This window comes from Lissotriton vulgaris, chromosome 1_1 (genome assembly GCF_964263255.1).
Source record: "Lissotriton vulgaris chromosome 1_1, aLisVul1.2, whole genome shotgun sequence".
NCBI lineage: Eukaryota > Metazoa > Chordata > Amphibia > Caudata > Salamandridae > Lissotriton > Lissotriton vulgaris.
Genome location: NC_141685.1, coordinates 2,049,205,206 through 2,049,226,148, shown reverse-complemented (window position 1 = coordinate 2,049,226,148; position 20,943 = coordinate 2,049,205,206). Strand labels below are relative to the sequence as shown.

Below are 20,943 nucleotides of genomic sequence, written 5' to 3'. Positions count from 1 at the left end.
CAAAGCCTCAAAGTTCTTCCTTTATTATAGTAGTATAGATATATAGATATATACATATATATATATATTACCTACTGGCGGTCGCCAGTAGGTAGTTATAGTTAGGATTTTTTTCAATGTTAAATCTCAAAATTCTATTTGGAATAACTTTGGCGCCGGTTGACGAATCTGACTGACAATTTCCTCAAAATGGCCTCGCGGCGTTCCGGTCCTTCCCTGAAAGTTTGGGGGGGATTCGTCAAGCGGGGGCCGAGATAAAAGGGGGGTCCCAAAACGCGTTTTACCCATGTTAATTTCCATAGGGCGGTCGATTTCACTTTTAGCCGAACGGCTGAATGGATTTCCACCAAATTTGGCAAAATTGTAGGGACTGGTAGCCCGATGTGCCTTTACTATGTCTCAAAATATGTGCTCCAGTGGATTTTGAGTAATTTAGGTTCAAAAAAATATATATATCTATGGCAGCGCCCCGGTACGCGCCCCGGGGAGCGCTCCGGGCGCGCCACGCGAGGTGCGCACGGAAAGCTGATTGGCTCTCGGGTGTCTGTAAACATTCGGAACAGTCGGGAGCGGCCGCCATCTTGTGTCTCGGTAAAATCGAGACACAAGAGGTGGCTAAAACAAAGGGGGAAATGACCATAAGGCGTCAGGGATAGACCCCCTCTGACCCCCTAGGTTTGATGTGGGGGCTATAAAAGGGCCCCGCGGGGCATTTAAAAAATAAATATTTTTTTCGTTTTGCGTGGGGGGAGCGCCCGGTACGCGCACCGGGGAGCGTACTATGAGGAAAAAAGAATGACAGAGTTTTTAAAAAATGAAGCCTTTTTTTAGAAATTGGAGGTAGTTCTAAAAATAACTTTTTTTTTTCTTCTTTTTGTTGTTTTATATTTTTTTGTGTTTTTTGAACATTTTGTACTTTTTTTGGCTTTTCAAAACAGTTTTATATTTTTTTTGTATTTCTTTAGGGGGAGAAACAAAAAAAAGGGAATTGAAACTGGCTCAACTGGAGCAAAAAAACAAAAAACCCAAAAAATTACTTATTTTTGGGGCACTTGTGATTGTCACCTGCAAGGAGGATGAGCTTTACGCTCTTTTCACCATAGGCGATAAGCTTGCCACATGCAGTACAAGTGATTTTAAAATCAGCAAATCGTGGCTGAATACAAGGCATCATCTCTGATGTTTCTGGTCCCGATGAAGTGGGTTCGTTTCTTTGGGGGGTGGTCCTTGAAGACTGGGGGAGGTTACTGGCCAGTTCCCTGAGCTCTGCACGAGAATAGTTGTTAGGGTGCTTACGGGTCATATGTCGAATCATGGTATTGTTACCAAAGGAATATTTTTTGTTTGGGTTGCCCCTTGAGAGTTCTTCCTTACAGATTAGGCAAGTTACCTTGGCCGCATTCACTTTTTTCTTGCCCTCTGGGAGTGAAAAAAACTCCCATTAAATGTGTGACTTGGGCTTGTATGGGGTATTTTGTTCAGGCAGCCATCTTCTCCTCCCCTCCTCCTCTTCCTCTTCCTCCTCCTCCTCTTGTGGACCACCAATGTAATCTTGAGCTGGTCCTCTTGGTTGTTGTGGTGGTGGTGGTGGGGCAGATGCACCAGCTGCTGCTGCTACTGAAGCCATTATAAAGATCAAAAAGGTACAGAGAGGTACAAACAGGTCTTCCTCAGTCAAAGGACAAAGTCAGAATAAGAAAAAAGGTGGGGTCTTCTTCATTTGGAAAAAAAACTGTCCTGAACCAATGAGAAGTGTTATTTTCAGGTCACAAGACCAGGGGCTTCATCATTATGAAACCAAAACTGTTATGAACCAATGAAAAGTGTTATTTTCAGGTTACATGACCCGACGCGCTCACGCAACGCGCCCCGGGTCGCGTCGCGTAAGCGCATCGGATGTTTACGTTGCGCGATCGTATTCGCTCGAGTACTTCCGGGTGCGCTTACGCCGTGGGTATCACGCGGACGCGGCTACGCGATACGTCACGATCATGTTTTCGTTCGCGATATTGGCGCTTACGGGACGCTCCCCGGAGCGCGCCCCGGGGCGCTTTATAGAAGTACGCTCTTCGGGGCGCTCCCCGGGGCGCGCACCGGGAGCACTCCAAAAATAAAAAATAAAAAAATAAATTAAAAAATGGGAAAAATTGTAGGGACTGGTAGCCCTATTCTTAAGTGTTTTTTACGAAAATTAACTTTGAAAAAATATGTATTGTGCTACATTGGGCTATATATATGTTAGAGACAAAATGTAGCCCAAATGTAGCCCAATGTAGCCCAAAGATGGCCACCAGAGACAAAAAAAAAATATAGCTCAAATATAGCCCAACTGTAGCCCAGTGACAGAATGTACCAGACTGTTCTAAACAACTAGAGCGCTAACAGTCTTACTTATAAAGTGAGACTTATAGTTAGGAATTAGCATTAAAAAAACCTATGAAATTCACTGAAAAAACCATAGGTTTCAGACCAGTTATAGTTAGGAATTAGCATTTACAAAAACCAATGAAATTCACTGAAAAAAACATAGGTTTCACACCAGTTATAGTTAGGAATTAGCATTTAAAAAACCTATTAAATTCACTAAAAAACCATAGGTTTCACATCAGTTATAGTTAGCTGGAAATTTTACTGACATAAAACTATTGAAATTCCACGTTATAGTTAGTTGGTCTCACTATAACTTGCGCGTGTAATGCACTGCTGATGACGTCACATATTACATCACTCATGACATGATCAGTGACATCACTCATGACATCAATCATGACATCATCCTTGCGACAGAGTGACAGACCTCCTTTCACTGTAATGTAACCCATGAAACACATATTGAAAAATATAAATTAAATTTTTTTTAAAATGGAGATACCCATACCAGTTACAACAACCAATTCAATAATTCCACCATCTATATACACATTCACTCATTCACTAACAGTTCTATATAGTCACTCATACATATATACACTCATCATATGTAGTGATACACCTATACATCCTGTTACACACCGACAGTCATCCAAAAGTTACTCACACACATACTCACACATGCAAATAAACTATTGAACATCCATTTATTTGCATATACAGCTATACACACACTACCACCTTACTTCTAAGGAAACTTACACATACTTACTCTCTTAAACAATCACTTATAGAAACACATACTTATTTAAACAAGAACTCTATCAATCTCACATATACTCACTCTTATACATCAATACTCACATATACTAGATTAAAACATATGTAGTTACTGATAAAGACACTAATGAGACAGCCATTCACTCACTAACACACACATATACACACTCATCCACCCATACAGTCCTGCACATATGCTGTTTTCAAAACACATACAAACAGTGAGTCAGTCATTGATGCATCAATGTGCTAAGTAACACGCCCACCAAACCATACAGACACTCATACTGATACTAAAAAAAATCTAATAATCTATGTACACACACATGTAGCTACTCACCAACCCATGCAGCAACTTATACACAAAGTGAAACACTGATACATATATTTAAATATTTAAACATTACTCGTTAATATATGTATTCACTAAGATACACTTAATAAGCCAGTTAACCAATCATTTTACACATTCCATTTACACACTTATTTAAACATTTATTTTTCCATCTACCTTTACATATACATATATAAAACATATTTATTTTTCATAAAGGCACACATTCACTGGATGGTGTCATCAGTGACGTCATGAGTGATGTCACTGACCATGTCATGAGTGATGTAATATGTGACGTCATCAGCAGTGCATTACACGCGCAAGTTATAGTGAGTCCAACTAACTATAACGTGGAATTTCAATGGTTTTATGTCAGTAAAATTTCCAGCTAACTATAACTGATGTGAAGCCTATGTTTTTTTTAGTGAATATATATATATATATATATATATATATATATATATATATATATATATATATATATATATATATATATATAATATATATATATATATATATATATATATATTTATATACACATATATATATATATATACATATATAGATATATATATACGTATATATATATATATATATATATATATATACACGTATATATATATATATATATAGACAAATGCAGTCACCGAGCTCCGAATTCAACGACCCAGGAAACCACGCGGATCCAATAATTATAAGCACAGTTCTTTATTTAGAAGTCCAACCAGGCAATCTGACGCGTTTCGGGCATCCGCCCTTGCTCACAGACAGTCAGTACCGGTAATGCATCCGTTTTAAATAGTGCTCACTAAACAGTGAAAAAAAGATATATATATAGAGAGAGAGAGAGAGAGAGAGAGAGAGAGAGAGAGAGAGAGAGAGAGAGAGAGAGAGAAAGAGAGAGCTAGATCTATATATATATTTATGCTATTCCATGGTGGCGGTTCCTTTCAAGGAACAGAGATAGCCACTGGATTGACAGTCATTTCTTAATTTTTGGAGATGGTAGCCTGTGAGGGTGGCAGGGGTAATGTTGTCCCTAACTTTAACAGATGGAGCACCATTCCTCAAAACCTTAGATCAGACCCTTAATGTATGTTTTAAAAAACTCTGAAATTCACTTAAATAAACCCACAGTTAAAGTGCAGTTATAGTTACAAAAGATAACCTAAGAAACACTGATATTTGTCAGTTATGGCTAGATAAACTCCCATATTTCATACCCCCATAAGGCACTGCTTATGCCCTCATGTATCACATCATTCATTAAATATTAAAATGCATCATTGATGACATCACTGAAAATATGCCAAATGACGTAACTGATGACATCACTGGTGACATCGTCCAATTAATAATCTGCCATTGGCCATGAGCAGTCAGGGATTAGTTGCAAATCCTGGTCCTGTCTCCAACCCACTGTGAACAATCAACCCTCACTGTGCATAGCCTACGGCTGTGTTCAGTGGGGGTTTTCAGCTGGGTCTAGCTTTCAGCCAAATCCTACTAACAACCCTCAGCAGGAAGTGAAACCCCACTCAACAAAGTCATTAGCTGTGGATAAAGGGAGTTGGCCACAAGGCATGGTAAACAGCCAGGCCATGAACCCCAACATCCACTGGTGGCCAACTCCAAAATTTGAGATGCAGCAAGTGACACAGTTCTTGTCTATATACCAAAGTCTGTCATCCCTGCTCAGATTCATCCATATTACGACATTCAAGATTAATGCTGCACAAGTGTGCCCAGGCAAGTGACCAGCTTCGCACACACACACACACACTCACACTCTCCCTCTCTCTCTCTCTCTAGCTTTCTCTCTCCCATCAAAGATTGCCACCTACTGATACAGCAGCACGTAGCGCTAGGAAGACGGGGCAGAATGCAGGAGGTGGGAGCACACATTTTTAGAGTTGGGAGCCGAAAGGATGGAAAGAAGAGCAAGAAGAGACAGAGAGGGAGCAATAATAGTGCCTCATACACTGTAATGTAAGGTTGTGTTGCAGTGCAAGTATCCAATCAAAATACACTGGGACTGAAATGTTCCTTGGGTGAGTCAAACACAAGAAAATAGATAGAACCCATTGAATCGGGAACAGGGAACAGACCAGACAAGAAAGTTGTTAAATCATTATGAAGGGGCAGAGAAAACTCTCATACTAAGTTTATATTGAATACAATAGGTCTGTTTCCCAAAATACCTAAATGGAAAAATGATACAATGGATGGCACAGGGACCTAATCGGAAATGGTCAGCAGCCACATCACAGGTATGCCTCACCTATTCCTTTATTCCTCTGAGATTATTAACATTTGCATAATTTCTTTGACTACAACATGACGTTTAATAAGGGCCCTTATCAATGCCTATCAGCTTCTCTCTCATGCCAACTGCCACATGCTCCTGCTGACTTGTCAACCACTCCCACAATTCCCTGGTCACTCATCTATTGGAACCGACTTCTGAAACAACCCCTGCTAGTAAGTGTAGAAAGTTAATCGGGGGATATATAAAGCAATTTCCCCGTAGCCACAAAATCACGCATGCTAACACAATATACAAATAACCCAATATGCAGAAAATAAGGTACATACATTTGGATGTCTACTGAATTTACACTACAGCTACATTCATAAATACACTTGACCTGCTTGATATGTTGCAGCAAAATATTGTTTTAGTGGTTATGATTGGATTATATATTGCACTGCTAGACTTGGATACATCACCGATAGCAGGTGTTATTTCCGTGTGAGCGACAGAAGCTTCCAAATTAACCTACCCGTCAATACACTCTAAACGTAGACACACCTTGATGCCATCAAATGCTGTTTCTGTGGGTACCCAATTCATCTGAACATTATGCAGAAATCAAACAGAAATTGTAAAATATTACACGTTTAAGGGATCCATATTTCAGTTTAGAAACAATAAAATGAAAATATCGTTCTTGAAATCTATAGTCTCAAAATATTAACTTCACAATAAAACTGATCCCAAACATTAAAAAATTGTATTTTGAATTACAATTCCTACAAAATATTCTTGACCAAAGAAGAATACTATTGTTATATGTCAGCCCTATTTTTGTAAGAAAAAAATTACTCCTTACATTAAAATCGAACATTTTACTCTGCAGAAAAAGTATTTTCAGACACCGGGTCACTCATTTTTATTTTCTGAGCAATAGTCTGTTGTTTATTTATTATATACAACGTTGGAATGTTATAAAGCAACAATACCTGTTCCAGTCTGTTGTAGAAGTCTGCGTTCCCAGCACAGAGGTATCTGCCCAGCAGTGTTGCATGTGTGGTGAAGATAGTTGCAATAGGAATTTTCCTATAACGGGACAGGATCAATCCAGCTCCTGACTGCCACTCGTGGAAGTGGGTAATGATGTTTGTCTGATCTTCTAACTGATCAGTGATCTAGTAAGTTTAAAAAAAGGAATACGTCACAGATAGATGTGACAGAACACGCAGACATACATTTAGAAAAATTGGTTTACATGCTGGATAGTCATGGTTATAGTTAGTAGTCTTAATTGAAATATAAGAGGGTGGAACTGAGGGACAAACTGGGGCTAGCATGAGGTATTTGTGTTAAATTTATCAACGTCTACAGCATAGTGTTGCGTTGATGTGATTAGGCTTCCACAAGAGAATAGTACAATCCAGGAGTGGCCCGTGCAGGTGAGAGTGGTGGGGTGGGGTGTGAGGGTGGCGGGAGCACGACAGACAAGGGAAATTGAATTATTTATTTAATTTTCCCTCATTGTCATCTGTCGAGTCCATCTCCCCCCCACAGCCCAGCTGATCTTAGCTGCACGAGACGGTCCCAGTACAAAGCATGAGATATTAACCGCTCCCAACAACTCAGCCAAACCTCTTAGACACTGGACTGGAGATTAAAGGCAACTTGTTCTGAACAAGTACACATTAAAGGTAACTGCTGTAGCTTAAATTGATGAATGGAAGTTTCCCTGGAAAAAAAGCTCCTTCAATTATTCTCTTTAGCAATAAGATATGCATCTGTGTGTAAATGTTGTCAGCATGAGATGCATGGCTTCTTTTTATAGTCTTTGCCATCTCACAACTATACAATAGTGTATATATGGTAACACATGGATGACTCATGCCTCTCAGAAATCCGGCACCTGAAGAATGTCACTAGATCTGCTTCTCTGCAAGTTGAACTCTGCCTAGGCAATTATTTGTTGTTCCAACAGAAGTACATTTTGTCACTGATTAGTGTATTAACCACCCTTCATTAACCATACCAAAAGTCAACTGTTCCTAAAAAGTGTCCTGTTCTCATCTCATTTTTGCTACGCAAATTTCACAAATGCTTTCAACAGAGTAAGCTTTAAAATAACTTAAATATTTGCAGCATCATTGTTCTTCATGATCCCTAGACTAGCGACAATACATAATTTAACCTAGTTATGTCATACAAAACAAATTGCAGGCAAAATTCTTTGGTCGCTAAGGCGAGTCTTGTTAATCATCCATTGATCAATACAATGATTTTACACTTGGTATTGGACGTGAGGTATAAGGTCACAGGCTGGCTACCGCACAGCGGGTTAAGGAAAGTAAAAAAGCAGCTTTCCATTCAGCTGATTTTGATTCCAGTACAACATTTTTGAGGGAATGTTATTGTTGCTATGCAAATGAATGTTAGAAGAATAACATCCACACTATCCATGCATCTATGCCCATTGTCTGGCTCCTTCAGAATTGTACATACATAATAGATGTGGATTGTGTCTGTCTCTCCAGTTATCTGCAAACCAACTTCCATCATCGCAAAGTGACTGTTTTATAACCACCTCTGCACTCTAATTTTAATTTTTTTGCTGCACTCTTTTCATGCCAAAACCATCTCCTATTCATTGCTTAGTGCCCCTGGATTCTCGTTCTCAACCACAGCTACACAAATTACTCCATTGATATTCCCTTCATCATGTTTTATCTTTCAAAGCCCTAGATGTGAAGAATTCACTATAAGCATCTTTACTTTACAGGCCACGTGTTTAATGTCACAGGTTTTCAAAGTTTCTAATGTGGTTTTTCATTTTGCTGCCTCCTCCTACCATGCAAAAGTCAAAATGAGCTCAACGTGAGCAAAGCTCAGTAGTGGGTTCGCTGTAAGAGTTTATGCACAGGGCGACAGCTGTGCATAGTAGTTACTTGGTGACATAATGAGGCTTGGTTTTTAGGTGGGATTGCACTCTCCATGAAGAGCTGTTCACAAGGATGCGGAGGACATCTCCTCCCCATTTGACACTGTTAATCATGACAACCTCCTATTCATTCTGGAACATAGGCTGGGCCTCTCAGGTCAGGTGCTGCATTGGTTTGTAGCCTTCCTGTAACACAGAACCCAAAGAGTTAAAGTGAACCATTCCCTCTCCCAGCCATCCCCTGTCAGCATGGGGGTTCCTCAAGGATCCTCTTTATCTTCCATTCTTTTCAATCTGCTCCTGGAACCATTAGCTAAAGTTCTAAATTCCTTAGATATTAGATTCCACATGTATGAAGACGATACCCGACTATATTTGAAAATCTCCTCTCCGGAAGACATCACCTCACTCAACTCTACCCTCCTGACTACCCAAAACTGGTTGACTATCAACCACCTCCTACTAAACACATCCAAAACAGAATTCCTCCTCATTTCTCCTCCAAAATATACGCCTAATATCGACCTATGGATGAATCATCTAACCGCCTTCAACTGCTCCCCCCGCATCATTGATTCAGCTAAATCCCTAGGAATTACTCTGGACAAGCATCTGAATATGAAGTCTCACATCAGCAACGTGTGCAAGGAAACAAACCACCTCCTAAGAACACTCAGGAATCTGAAACCTTTTCTACCGCAAGCAGATTTCAAGCAAGAGGTCCAAGTGCTTGTCCTACCGAGACTTGATTGCGGCAGTGCCACGCTATGTGGACTCCCTAAATACTCTTTGGCCCCCCTAAAGGCCTCTCTGAATGCAGCGGCCAGATTGATCATGGGCACCAAGCGTAATACACACATCTCTCCGGTTCTAAAATCACTAAATTGGCTACCCTATGAAGCTAGAATTCAGCTGAAGATTGCCTGCCTCTCACACAAAGCCCTCCACTTCAAACCCCCTACCTACCTCGCACAAAAACTAGAACTATCTGGAGAAGGTAGATCGTCAAGGGGTGCTAATTCCCTCCTCCTGAAACCACGGACCTTCTGCAAAAAAAGAACTTCCCACCGAGCTTCTTGGGATCTGCTCCTAAAATCTGGAACTCTCTTCCACCCGAAATTAGAAGGATCTCTTTCAAGGCCGCTTTTAAATTGGGAGCAAAGAAATTCCTCATGAAGAAGTTCTTGCCTTAATTGGAGGGGCAATTTTAACACCTTTCTGGTACTTTATTTTCCGCCCGAAAGGCATCGATCATTGTATAGTATGATTCATCCCTGTATATGTTTACTTTGTAGTGTTTATTTTCCGGTACATGACTTTGTGTTTTGCTCCTCTCAAATCAGTGTCACATTTTCTTCCCCTTCGCACATGCACCCAGGATTGTAAGTGTTTTATTAGTTGCTTACCGCTTGATTCAATGTTTAGTAGAAGCCCCATATAATTTATGTTTAGATTTTACTATAGTTTTGACTATTATTCATGCTTATGATTGGTCTCTTAATACCCTTATATCACAATGCTACATCATAAAGCCCCCTCTGTCCTCTCAGGATTCATAACTGAATTGTTATGCGTGAACTATTGATCTTATGATTATTTTACTACCCATGTTTAACTCATGTTCTGATTGTTACCTTACCTATAACTGTAAAGCGCTCTGATATCCTTCGGGATCTAGTCCGCGCTATATAAAACTTTTTAAATAAAAAAATTGTAAAAAATGGCCACTCACTGGGGCTTAGGTGTACGGAGGTTGTGGACTCGCTGTGAAAATGTATGCACATTGAGAAGGATATGCATAGTAGAGGTTTTGCCACTCAAAGGGGCTTGTACATCTAGAGGCAGTAGAATATAATGTAATTATTTTATATAAGCACATATGTTTGTGTAAGTTATGCTTCACATGATTCTGTGCCATTTATTACTTATTTAAATATTTTAAAGGCAGTACTGGTCTGTAGAGTAAATTGAACAGCATTATTGTAAATGACGACATTGAACATGTCAGGAGTGGCATATTATGTGAGGTCAAAAGCAGTGCATGGAAGGGGTGCAAGTTATGGATAGCTCCGTAAAATATAACGGCTTATTTTCAGTGTTTTATTTTTGTTTAAAATTGTATTTTTAACTTGTGTTTCCACCTAACTGTACCCTCACTCTAACCTTTGTTTTTTAGGCAATTTGCAATATTTTTTTTACCTACAGAAAGACCTAACTATAAAATAATGTTAAACTTTTTTTTCTTTCAGTCAATTTCAGTTTTTTGTTTAAAGTAAAGTACCACATTATTAGCACCCCTAATTATAATGTCTCTCTAACGTTTGGGTTTTTCAGTGAATTTCTAGGGTTTTTGTAATGTAAATTAAAATGTTAATAACATAACTAACTGCCTCATCACTTCATAAAGAGGCTTGAGTATGTGGATGAGAGCTCTCAGTGAAGAGCTGCACAGGGAGCACTGCCTCTCTGTAGTAGTGCTTCACCTACCAAATTGGGCTTGGGTGTCTAGAGAGTGCGGGCCATATGAAGCGCAGCAGAGGGAGTGCAGCCTGTGCGTAGAAGGTGCTTTAGGTGGGCTTAGGTGCATGGAGGGAGTGGGATCTATGCAGAGTCTCCTGGGCGGGAGCATTATGTACAGCAATAAGGACAATCATCAGCTGTCAGAATCTGGATTATTATTTTGGTGACAGGGCCCAGGATAGAAATCTAATATCCTGCTATATCAAAGCACAGTTCAAAGAGGAAAACCTGGGCTTAACCCTTCATAGCTATTGCACAAAGCAAAAGATGTATCACAAGAGAAATGTATATCAAGGATTATCTCAGCTCTAAACAAATTAAACAAAATAATACAATGTCAATATTACTTGGAGGTAGAAAAACCTCCCTGAACATCGGGGAGTGTGGGTCTCACTAAGAAAACATGTGATGAGTGGGGTAAAATTAAGATGACGGCCTGCACTGCATTAAAACTGTCAAAGGTTCACCTGCTATTTGGGTGGATGCTCTTTTGCTACAGACACCCCTGCTGGGCAGACAGGGATCTCTAAATATGGCTAATCAAAGCACAAAAACACCTCTTATGTATTTTACTGAAGTCTAAACCCTCCAGCATAAAGCTGTTGTGGGTAATAGTCTCTCAAAGTGCGATATTAGTTTGTTCTCGTACCACTGAAGCCTTGAAATGTGGTTCGTTCAAAAAAATGCAGCCACAGCGACTGGTTAACCACAAGAGAAACATTGGCACCTTGACCCATGTCCCAAGTTGGGGTGTGTGAAATTACATATTTTTGCGCAATTTCAGTAAATTCAATGGATATTTAATGGATTTTGTGTAAAATGTGGTATAACAGTATCTTGATAGACTTCCTAAAATACTGATAGGAGACTGGGTTATGCATAAGCTGTCTCTCAGTAAGATATATTCTGTTTCCTTGGGTTGTAAATTCGACTTAAAGAATATCTTTCCTTCTGAATGACATGGGCTGGAATTTGGCAACAGGAAGTCAATAGTGTGTTACATATGACTGTTTGGCAAGGATTAGCAGCCCGGAAGGGGCTGGTACAGTTAACAACAAAAACTGTTTTATAGCTCAGCCTTTTGAAGAAGGAGTTTCTGATGGGCCTGTCAGAAGTTGAAACCATTTATACCCAGAGCCTCCTAGATTTTGACTGCTCCCAGCAGGAGCAAAAACTCTCTAGCACTGGCAGAGGGGAGGAAATCTCAACTCAATATGGGAGTGGCTCGATGGAAGGACAAGTCTCCTCCAGCTGGAAGAAGGTTAGGGCCATTTTGGATGAGGGACTCTGGAAAAGGTTTGCAGTAGTCTGAGAAAATAGATGATTCAAAAGGAGGTTGATATTGTATGAGTAAATTGCTATGATTGGATGTACAGAATTATCAAATCACTGGTTAGTGCACAGAAAAAAACTAGCATCCCACCACCACTTCTTCAAAACCTTCCTAGACCTGGGAAGCCCAAATCTGGAAAAATGAAGACTGCTTGGCTTCTGCAAGAAAGAAGCCCTATAACCTCCTGGCTCTGATGGCATCCAGAAAGTTGAACAGCTTTCCAAGGGCCAAGTGGTTAGCCTTCTGTTGCTTTAACAGGGACCCAAAGGCAGAAGAACCAGACCTGCTTTTCCTAATTGAAACCTGGCTGACTCTCTCGTTGGCCCCAAATTCCCTAGATACAAGATCGCATTTCAGGACAAGACAAACAGATCTATAGGCGGAATCTTTAAAGAATCCATCCAATGCTCCACCTCCTCAGAAACCAGCACCATGGAACACTTGACCTTCAAACTCCTCATCACTACCAATTACACCCTGATTTGCACCGCCGTCTACCGCCCCCTAGACAGTTGCCAATTTTGGTAGCATCATTGCGGACTTCGTCACCCCTGATCCTCTACTCCAGCGCCTTCTGCCTCCTCAGCGACCCATATTGTACTTGGATAACCTCAGCAATCACAAAACTGCCAACCTCCTCAAGGACCTGTTCAATTTCAGACTCCCCAGAGAGTGGAAGGCTCCACACATGCCGTCGTACACATACTGGACCCCATCTTTGCCAGCATCAGTAACATCACAGTAGACAATACCACAACGATTACCTGGTCCGACCACACCCTCCTCACCATCAGCATACTCTTCCCAAACCACCACAGAAACACTATTGAAAAGTGTTCATGACAAGATCACAGAAGCATCTTGGTCTTCCGAAACCCACACCTCCAACCTCAGTACAACAACAACCTCCCGAAACCAATCTTCAACTCCAACACCTGGATTGGCACCTGTGCAGACACCCTGGCTCCTCTAAAATCCAAAAACGTCACAAGATCTCAACCGAGCTGGTAAACGGAAGAGCTTAGGCTCACCAATTGTCACTGCAGGCAACTTGAACACAGAGAGTGACAAAGGCAGGATGACACCAACAAGAATACCTAAAAATCCACCCTCAGACACTACCATAAAAAAATCAGTGACCAAACGCTCCACACTCATCCACCATATCGAAAGCAGCACCAATAGCTCCATAAAAATCTTCGCCACAGTGACAGACTTCACCTCTCCTGCAGCAAGCTCCACCAGCGTAACCCTCTCTCAGGATGATCTCTGCCCCAAGTTGCCCCTATTTTTCAGCAAGAAGATCACCAGAATCTTCGAAAACTTTAAGTCCCAACTGTCCCCTGTCTCCATCTCAGCCCTCCTGCCCATCTCATCCAACACCCAAAGGACTACACTGACCACTTGACTCACCATCACCACCCAAGAAACCACAGCAAATACGCAGTCCATATACTCCAGAGCACCCTCAGACTCCTGCCCTCGCCACATCTTAATTAAAAACACTTGATCCATGAGTGCAGCCCTCACCAAATTGGTGACCGGCTCAATCATCACAATCACCTACCCGGATGCCTGGAAACATGTCACAGTCCTCCCTTTTCTCAAGAAAACCTTAGCAGACTATAGCCAGCTATCGGTTTAGCTCCTTGCTACCGTACATGGCAAACGTCATGCAAAAGGTGATTAACAAATGCCACTCACTTTAATGACAACCCCCTCCTTACCATCAGCCAATACTGATTAAGGTATAACCACAGTACAGAGACTGCCCTCCTATGGATGATCATGCCCCCATCCTAGGCTGCACCTAGTTAGTCAGCTTGGCCCCCTTCACCTAAGAACCTGTCAACTTCATCTGCAGAGCTCCAAAAGGATCCTCACTCAACCGCACTGTGTTCAACACCAACATGACCCCACTCACCCACATCATCCACACCCACAGAATCAACATCCTATTCTATGTTGTCAACACCCAGTTCATACTCTCCCTCTCTGACAAGACCCCTAACACAAAATTCCTCTGCCTGCATAAAGTAAGTCACTAGACAGATGAAAACTACCTGCCTCAAGCTCAATGCAGACAAGTCGTAAGTAGTATTTTGCAAAGACACCTCACTCTGGCATTCCACCTGGTGGCCTGCCCATCTTGGAACCACACCCCTCCTTGCAACCAATGCAAATACGATGCTCATGAATATCTTCCAATGACTTACCACCAACCCTTGCAGAACCATTGCTCAAGCCCTTAACACCAGCAAGCTGGAACTACTGCAACACGCTCTATGCTGGAATCAATGCTCAACTGACCAGAAGACTCCAGACAAGATAAAACTTAGTGGCCAGGCTCATCCTTAACCCCCTACCCCATGTTCACAAACCTACCAGACAAATCAGCTCAGCCGAACCCCTATTAGCACCCCCCCCCACACACACACATATGCAGAATGAGACTGGTGGTCATGCCTTCTCCTACCATGCTCCTAAAGCCTGGAATGACCAGCCTCTGCACATCAGATTTGCCTCCTCAGTTCTTGAATTCTGCGAGAAACTGAAGACCTGTGTTGGCCCATACAGCTCATGCTTCAGCACAAGGATACCATCCCAGATGAATTGTGTGCTATATAAATAAGCATAGCATAGCATAACATTACATAACATAAGATGATAAAACATAGTATAACTTCTGACTCCTCGAAATCCTAGATGATCATTATAAATGGAAACCTACATGAGCGCTGGCTCGAGTGAGACATTGTTGACAGGAGGACTTGGGGCCTATACTAGTGGCAAGGAGAAAATTTCATAGCAGTAGAAGAAATATGGAACTTAGTTAATTTTCCCACCCTTGGAGGACTGGGACATGGTACAGAGACTTCCCAGGGATGACGTACCCTTGATAATTGAGATAGAAAGGTTTGTACTGCTTGGAGCTTTTTAGAGTTTAGAAAAAGTCTTTAGTAGGACCTCATTTTGATGGTACAAAGCCTTCTGGAGCCCTGTTCAGCTACAGCATTGACTCCTATTCTGAGAGCCAAAGAAGTTCAAATGTAAAGCCTTAGACATGGATGATGCAAAAAAACAGTTGATGGACAGAATGCAGAACAATGTCATACATTCACCCCAGTACAGAGATCTGGGCCTAAATCCATCGTTTTTTTGCACTCCACACCACCCTAGTTCAGACATGGCCATATGCAAATCAGCCTTGACCCTGTGCCTCATGGCAACAGTCCAGCCCGAACTGCCAAGCCGGATGTATGATGTTAGCACTCACACTTTTACCACGCATACCATTACCACACATTTTTTACAACGCGATACCTTTACAACGCATAGTGCTTTGGGTGCTGGATAGTGAATAGTTTAATTTACTATTCCAACACCAGTCCCCGTGGACACTAGGGAAGGTTATTGGATAGTAAATTAACCTATTCACTAGTCATTCCCTAAGTCAGATCGCCTCAAAGCGCTATGCGTTGTAATGGTATGCGTTGTAACAGATGCGTGGTAATGGTAGTGCGTGCTAAAAGATGCGCGCTAAAGGTTGTATACCGCCAAGCCATGTCTTTCGTGGACCGGAATCAAGCATCCTAGGACCGGTGTCTGGCTATCAGCCGTCTTCAGCCAGGATAGCTTGACTCCAGTGGTGTGGAGAGCATGGGACTCACATCTGAGCATACCCATCCCACTCGGGGTGACAAATGCAAAAAAACAGTTGATGGACAGAATGCAGAACAATGTCATACATTCACCTCAGTACAGAGATCTGGGCCTAAATCCATTGTTTTTTTTTAATCTCCACACCACCCCAGTTCAGACATGGCCATATGCAAATCAGCCTTGACCCTTTGCCTCATGGGAACAGTCCAGCCCGAACTGCCAAGCCATGTCTTTCCTGGACCGGAATCAAGCATCCTAGTACCGGTTTCTGGCTATCAGCCGTCTTCATTAGTTATAAATACTTGATTCGCTGACAGCCCATGTCCCCTTTCCATCGCTTGCCAATAAAGTCATTTTCAGACAGGCTATCCTTTCCTCAGGTAGAGTCACAGTTAAACACACACACATAACTTGCAACCCCACATGCTAAATATATCTTTTTTCCATGGTCTTTTACTCATGACTCATCTTTAAAAACTTGTGAGCTTAGGGGCGTGGCTTGGCGGGCGAAGATGGCGGTCGCAGCCTTGTAGAGCTCCCGCCGGCCCGGACTAAATCCGATCATTTATCCTGACCCCCGAGCCCACTGTTGGTGCCCAGTGCCTGTACTCGATCTAGTGAGGTCTCCAGTCTGCATTGGTGTGTGGATCCTGTGATTCCTCCCTTCCTGTGATCGAGGGGAGTCGGCGGCAGAGTGCGGCCTGGTGGCCGGCCGGAAACCGGGGTCCTCGAGTTTCGCGACGCCTGGTGGCAGCTGTGACCTGGCGGGTGCGGGTGGCATCCGCTACGCCGTCCTGGGCTCATCTCTCCGCCCGCGATCGCCTGGAGTTCGAGGCGGAACCAGCGACTCCTACCCATCGGCTTTTCCCCTGCACGACCGGCGAGAGGTGGCGGTGTGGCCGGGCCCTGCGACGATCTGGTGGCGGGACTCCTGGTGCCCGGGGGCGACCGGGGCTGGACTAGTGGTCGGCTGGCCCCCCTGATCCGCCTCCCCTGGCTAGGCCCGCTGGATGCGGCGACCCATGGACCGCGGACCCGCTGATTCTTCCTGTTATATCCTGGACGGCTGCCTGTGAGGACGATTGTGGGTGCGGCCTGTCCTGCTGGGGTGACGCCGGGGCCTCGATTTTCGCGACTACCGATCGCAGCGTCCCTCATCTGGGCCGCCCCGTTCCAGTTCTTGCGACAGTGCCCGAGAGTGATATTGGCCCTGCCCGGCGCTTGCCATGACCAGGGACAGAGGAGGTGGCCCGCCCAAGCATGGACCCATAGATAAATTCACAGGGCCGAGTGGTGGCGCTGGGGCGACCGGTGGCAGCGGCGGCCCCGGGCCAGACAACGCAGCTATCCTAGCGGCCATAACCCAGTCTCGGGACATGCTCGATGCCAAGATAGGCGCGGTCGGGGCGGATGTCACGCTCTTGCGCCAGGACCTTCGCAATGCAGTGGAGCGGATTGCTGGGGTCGAGACCCGTGTCGCGGAAACTGAGGCGGACATTAGTGGCCTAAAGAAGCGCCTTGCGGAGGTGGAAAGCGTCCAGAGGACACTGGCGGCCCGCGTGGAGGATGCAGAAGGGCGCGCGCGGCGCAACAACCTCCGCTTCATTGGGTTTCCGGAGCGGTGCGAGAAGGACAGCATGGAGAGGTTCCTGACCGGGTGGCTGGAGAGCTGGCTCCCTGAGGGGGCGTTATCTAGATGTTTCGTGATCGAGAGGGCCCACAGGGCCCTGACCCAGCGGCCGCCGGAGGGTGAGCGCCCGCGGCCGGTTATAGCCCGCCTGCTGAACTATCATGACCGTGATGTTATCCTGCGGGAGGCGAGGAACAAGGGCTCCCTCGCCTTTGAGAATCATACCATTATGATTTTCCCAGACTACACAAAAATGGTGCAACAACAGCGGCACTCCTTCATGGACGCTAAGGCCAAGCTCCGGGGCCTCAAGCTCCAGTACTTGCTCCTGTATCCAGCTCGCCTGCGGGTCATATACCAATCTCGTACCCACTTCTTTGACTCGCCAGAGGAGGTGTTTCGCTGGACAGATGAGGCGGTGCGACTACGTCCCCACGCCCAACCAGGACTGGACCCGGGCAGGTCTCCAGGTTCGTCGCCGGAGCGGACACAACGCCAGCCCAAGAAGGGCCGACATCGGAGGTCTCGCTCCAAGAAAAGATCGGCTTCCGCCTGTGCGTCGCAATCGGGTGGCACCAGGGACTCTGAACACTCCGATGCGGGCAGCTGAACACTGTCGGGCCTCCACACGTTCTATTTGCTGCATATGCTTTGGCTGGTGAGACTGTTTTATTTTGTCCTTGTTGTGCCAGCCGGCTCCCCTGTGGAGACTTCAGCTATTGACACGGGGACACTGTGTGGCTCGGAGGGTACCTTATACGGGCCTCAGACCCTCACGGATGTGAGTGTTGTTGGGGGGGTGGTGAGTGTGCGTCTTGGTGGGGTTTTGGGGATCCATTGGTATGGCGGGCCCTGAGTCCTCTGTTTTGGGCTCGGGTCTCTCCATGCCGCGACAGGTACTTCACTGTTTTCTGAGGTATTGGGGTGGTGGGAGTGGGGTATGGGGGGGTGTTTTGGTGTTGCGCTTGTTGTTGGGGGGGCTCTGGGTTGGAACGGGGGAGTTGTGTTTGCGGGCTGGGGGGGTGGGTCCACACATGTCGGGGGCTGTGCTTTCTGTCGTTTTGCGGGTAGCACCTGGGTGGGAGGGTGGGCCAGCTTTTGAACTGTATGTCGATAATGGCTAATGCTGCGAATGTGACTCCTTCGAAGACCCTGCGGGTGGTGACGTGGAATGTGCGGGGTGTCCTGGATAAGATTAAGCGGGGGGCTGTGCTGCGGTGGGGGAAAAGGGAGATGGTGGATGTTCTTTTGCTTCAGGAAACGCACATGCTGGGATCCAAAGCCCTTAGCCTCCAGAGGTTCGGCTACCACCAGGTCTATCATGCTGGCTTTACGAGGGGCTCGCGGGGGGTGGCCATACTGATTCATCGTAGGGTGGCCTATGTCCACGAGAAGCAATGGATTGACCCCCAGGGCAGATTTGTTTTTGTTAAAGGCCTGCTGGGTTCCGAGCCGGTGGTTTTTGGAAGTGTCTATGCCCCTCCCCCCCTGCAGTGGGCACTGTCTGAACGGCTGTTTGCGTTGTGGGACGAGATCCCTGAGGTCCTGACTGTGGTGGGGGGTGATTGGAATGAAGTCATGGATGTGGGCCTGGACCGCCAGCGGCGAGCGTGTGTGGTGTCTGACCCCCCCCCCGCGGCTGCCCCCACCCGGTTGAGTGCAACGGCGCGCAGTATGGGCTGGGTCGATGTGTGGCGGCATTTTCATCCCGCAGTACAGGCCTTCACGTATGTATCGGCGGTGCATGGGTCATTCTCGAGGCTCGATTACCTGTTTGTGCCCGGGGCCTGCCTGAGCCGTGTTAGGGACGCCTCGATACTCCCCAGGGGCCTGTCGGATCATTCCCCCGTCCTGGCCACTCTGACCCTCCCCGTTAAACGGCAACCCTTTCGCTGGCGTATGTCCGCCTGGCAGTTGCAGCGGCCGGACTATGTGGCGCACCTACGGGAGGCAATCGACCACTTCTGGCGCGAGAACCTGGTGGGGGGAGCCGATGCTGTTGTGGTGTGGGAGGCGCTGAAGCCCACGATCCGGGGCATTGACATAACTTGGTGTGCGGCCGCTCGGCGGAAGCACCGAGAGGCCATTGTGGCTGCCGCGGCCCGCGTGGAGGAGTTGGAGCAGCGTGGTCGTCTTGGGGGTGAGGAGGGCGTGGTGCGCCAGCTCCTGCAAGCCCAGCAGACTTACTCCTCGGTCCTACATGAGGAGGCCCGGCAGGCGTGGCTCGCCACGCGCAGTAGGGTTTATCAGTGGGGCGATAAGTCCTGCACCATGCTACACAGACTTTGCCAGGCGACCTTCCAGCCCCTGGAGCTACCCGGTCTCGCGGCGGGGGATGGCTCAGTCATAACCGACCCAGACCAATTGGCGGCCAGCTTTGCCCGCTACTATGAGGCACAATATGCCCCTCGTGATCCACTGAGAGAGAGCGGGATTGCCCCGTACTTGGATGCTTTACTCCCGCAGGCAGTCCCGGAGGAGACTAGAACGGCCCTAGAGGTCCCGCTTACGTCCGAGGAGCTAGGGGAGGCCCTTGGCCAACTGAACACTGGGAAGGCGCCCGGCCCTAGTGGCTACCCTGCCGAATTTTATAAAAAATTCCACGTCCAGCTGGGACCCCACTTTCGCAATGCGCTAGAGGCAGCGCGGTCTAGGGGCGAGCTGCCACCTGACTGGCGTCATGCTGAGATTGTGGTCTTTTTGAAGCCTGGTAGGGCGCCTGACCGTCATGATTCCTACAGACCTATCTCCCTCCTCAACATCGAGGCCAAGATCTTGGCGAAAGCCCTGGCGAACCGCCTTCTGCCCCTCATAGCCGACCTGGTCCACCCCGACCAGGCCGGGTTCATGCCGCGCAGGGCCACCCGACACAATATCCGGCGGGCGCAGGCAGCGATTGACGCCATGAGTGCTAGGGATGAACAGGCCGCACTTCTCCTTGCGGACATGGACCGGGCCTTTGACTCGGTGAGCTGGGCGTATCTCTTCACCCTATTGGCCCGCCTAAATCTCGGGCCGGTCTTTTTGTCCTATATCCGCCTCCTGTATACTAATGTTACGGCGTCGGTCCGGGTGGCAGGCGCGGTCTCAGGACGTTTCCCAATCGGCCGCGGTACGCGCCAGG

The 20,943-nt window shown here is 45.6% G+C and overlaps 1 protein-coding gene across 3 annotated transcripts in view; it reads right to left on the bottom strand.

Moving 5' to 3' along the window:
• The window catches only part of GYS2 (glycogen synthase 2), a 610,704-nt gene that overhangs the window by 460,324 nt on the left and 129,437 nt on the right, over positions 1–20,943 (bottom strand). For all 3 annotated transcript variants that reach the window (XM_086920470.1, XM_086920476.1, XM_086920482.1), the window contains exon 4: positions 6,731–6,916. In XM_086920470.1, the coding sequence (XP_086776596.1) occupies positions 6,731–6,916 (186 nt within the window). The remainder of the gene's footprint in view (positions 1–6,730; positions 6,917–20,943) is intronic.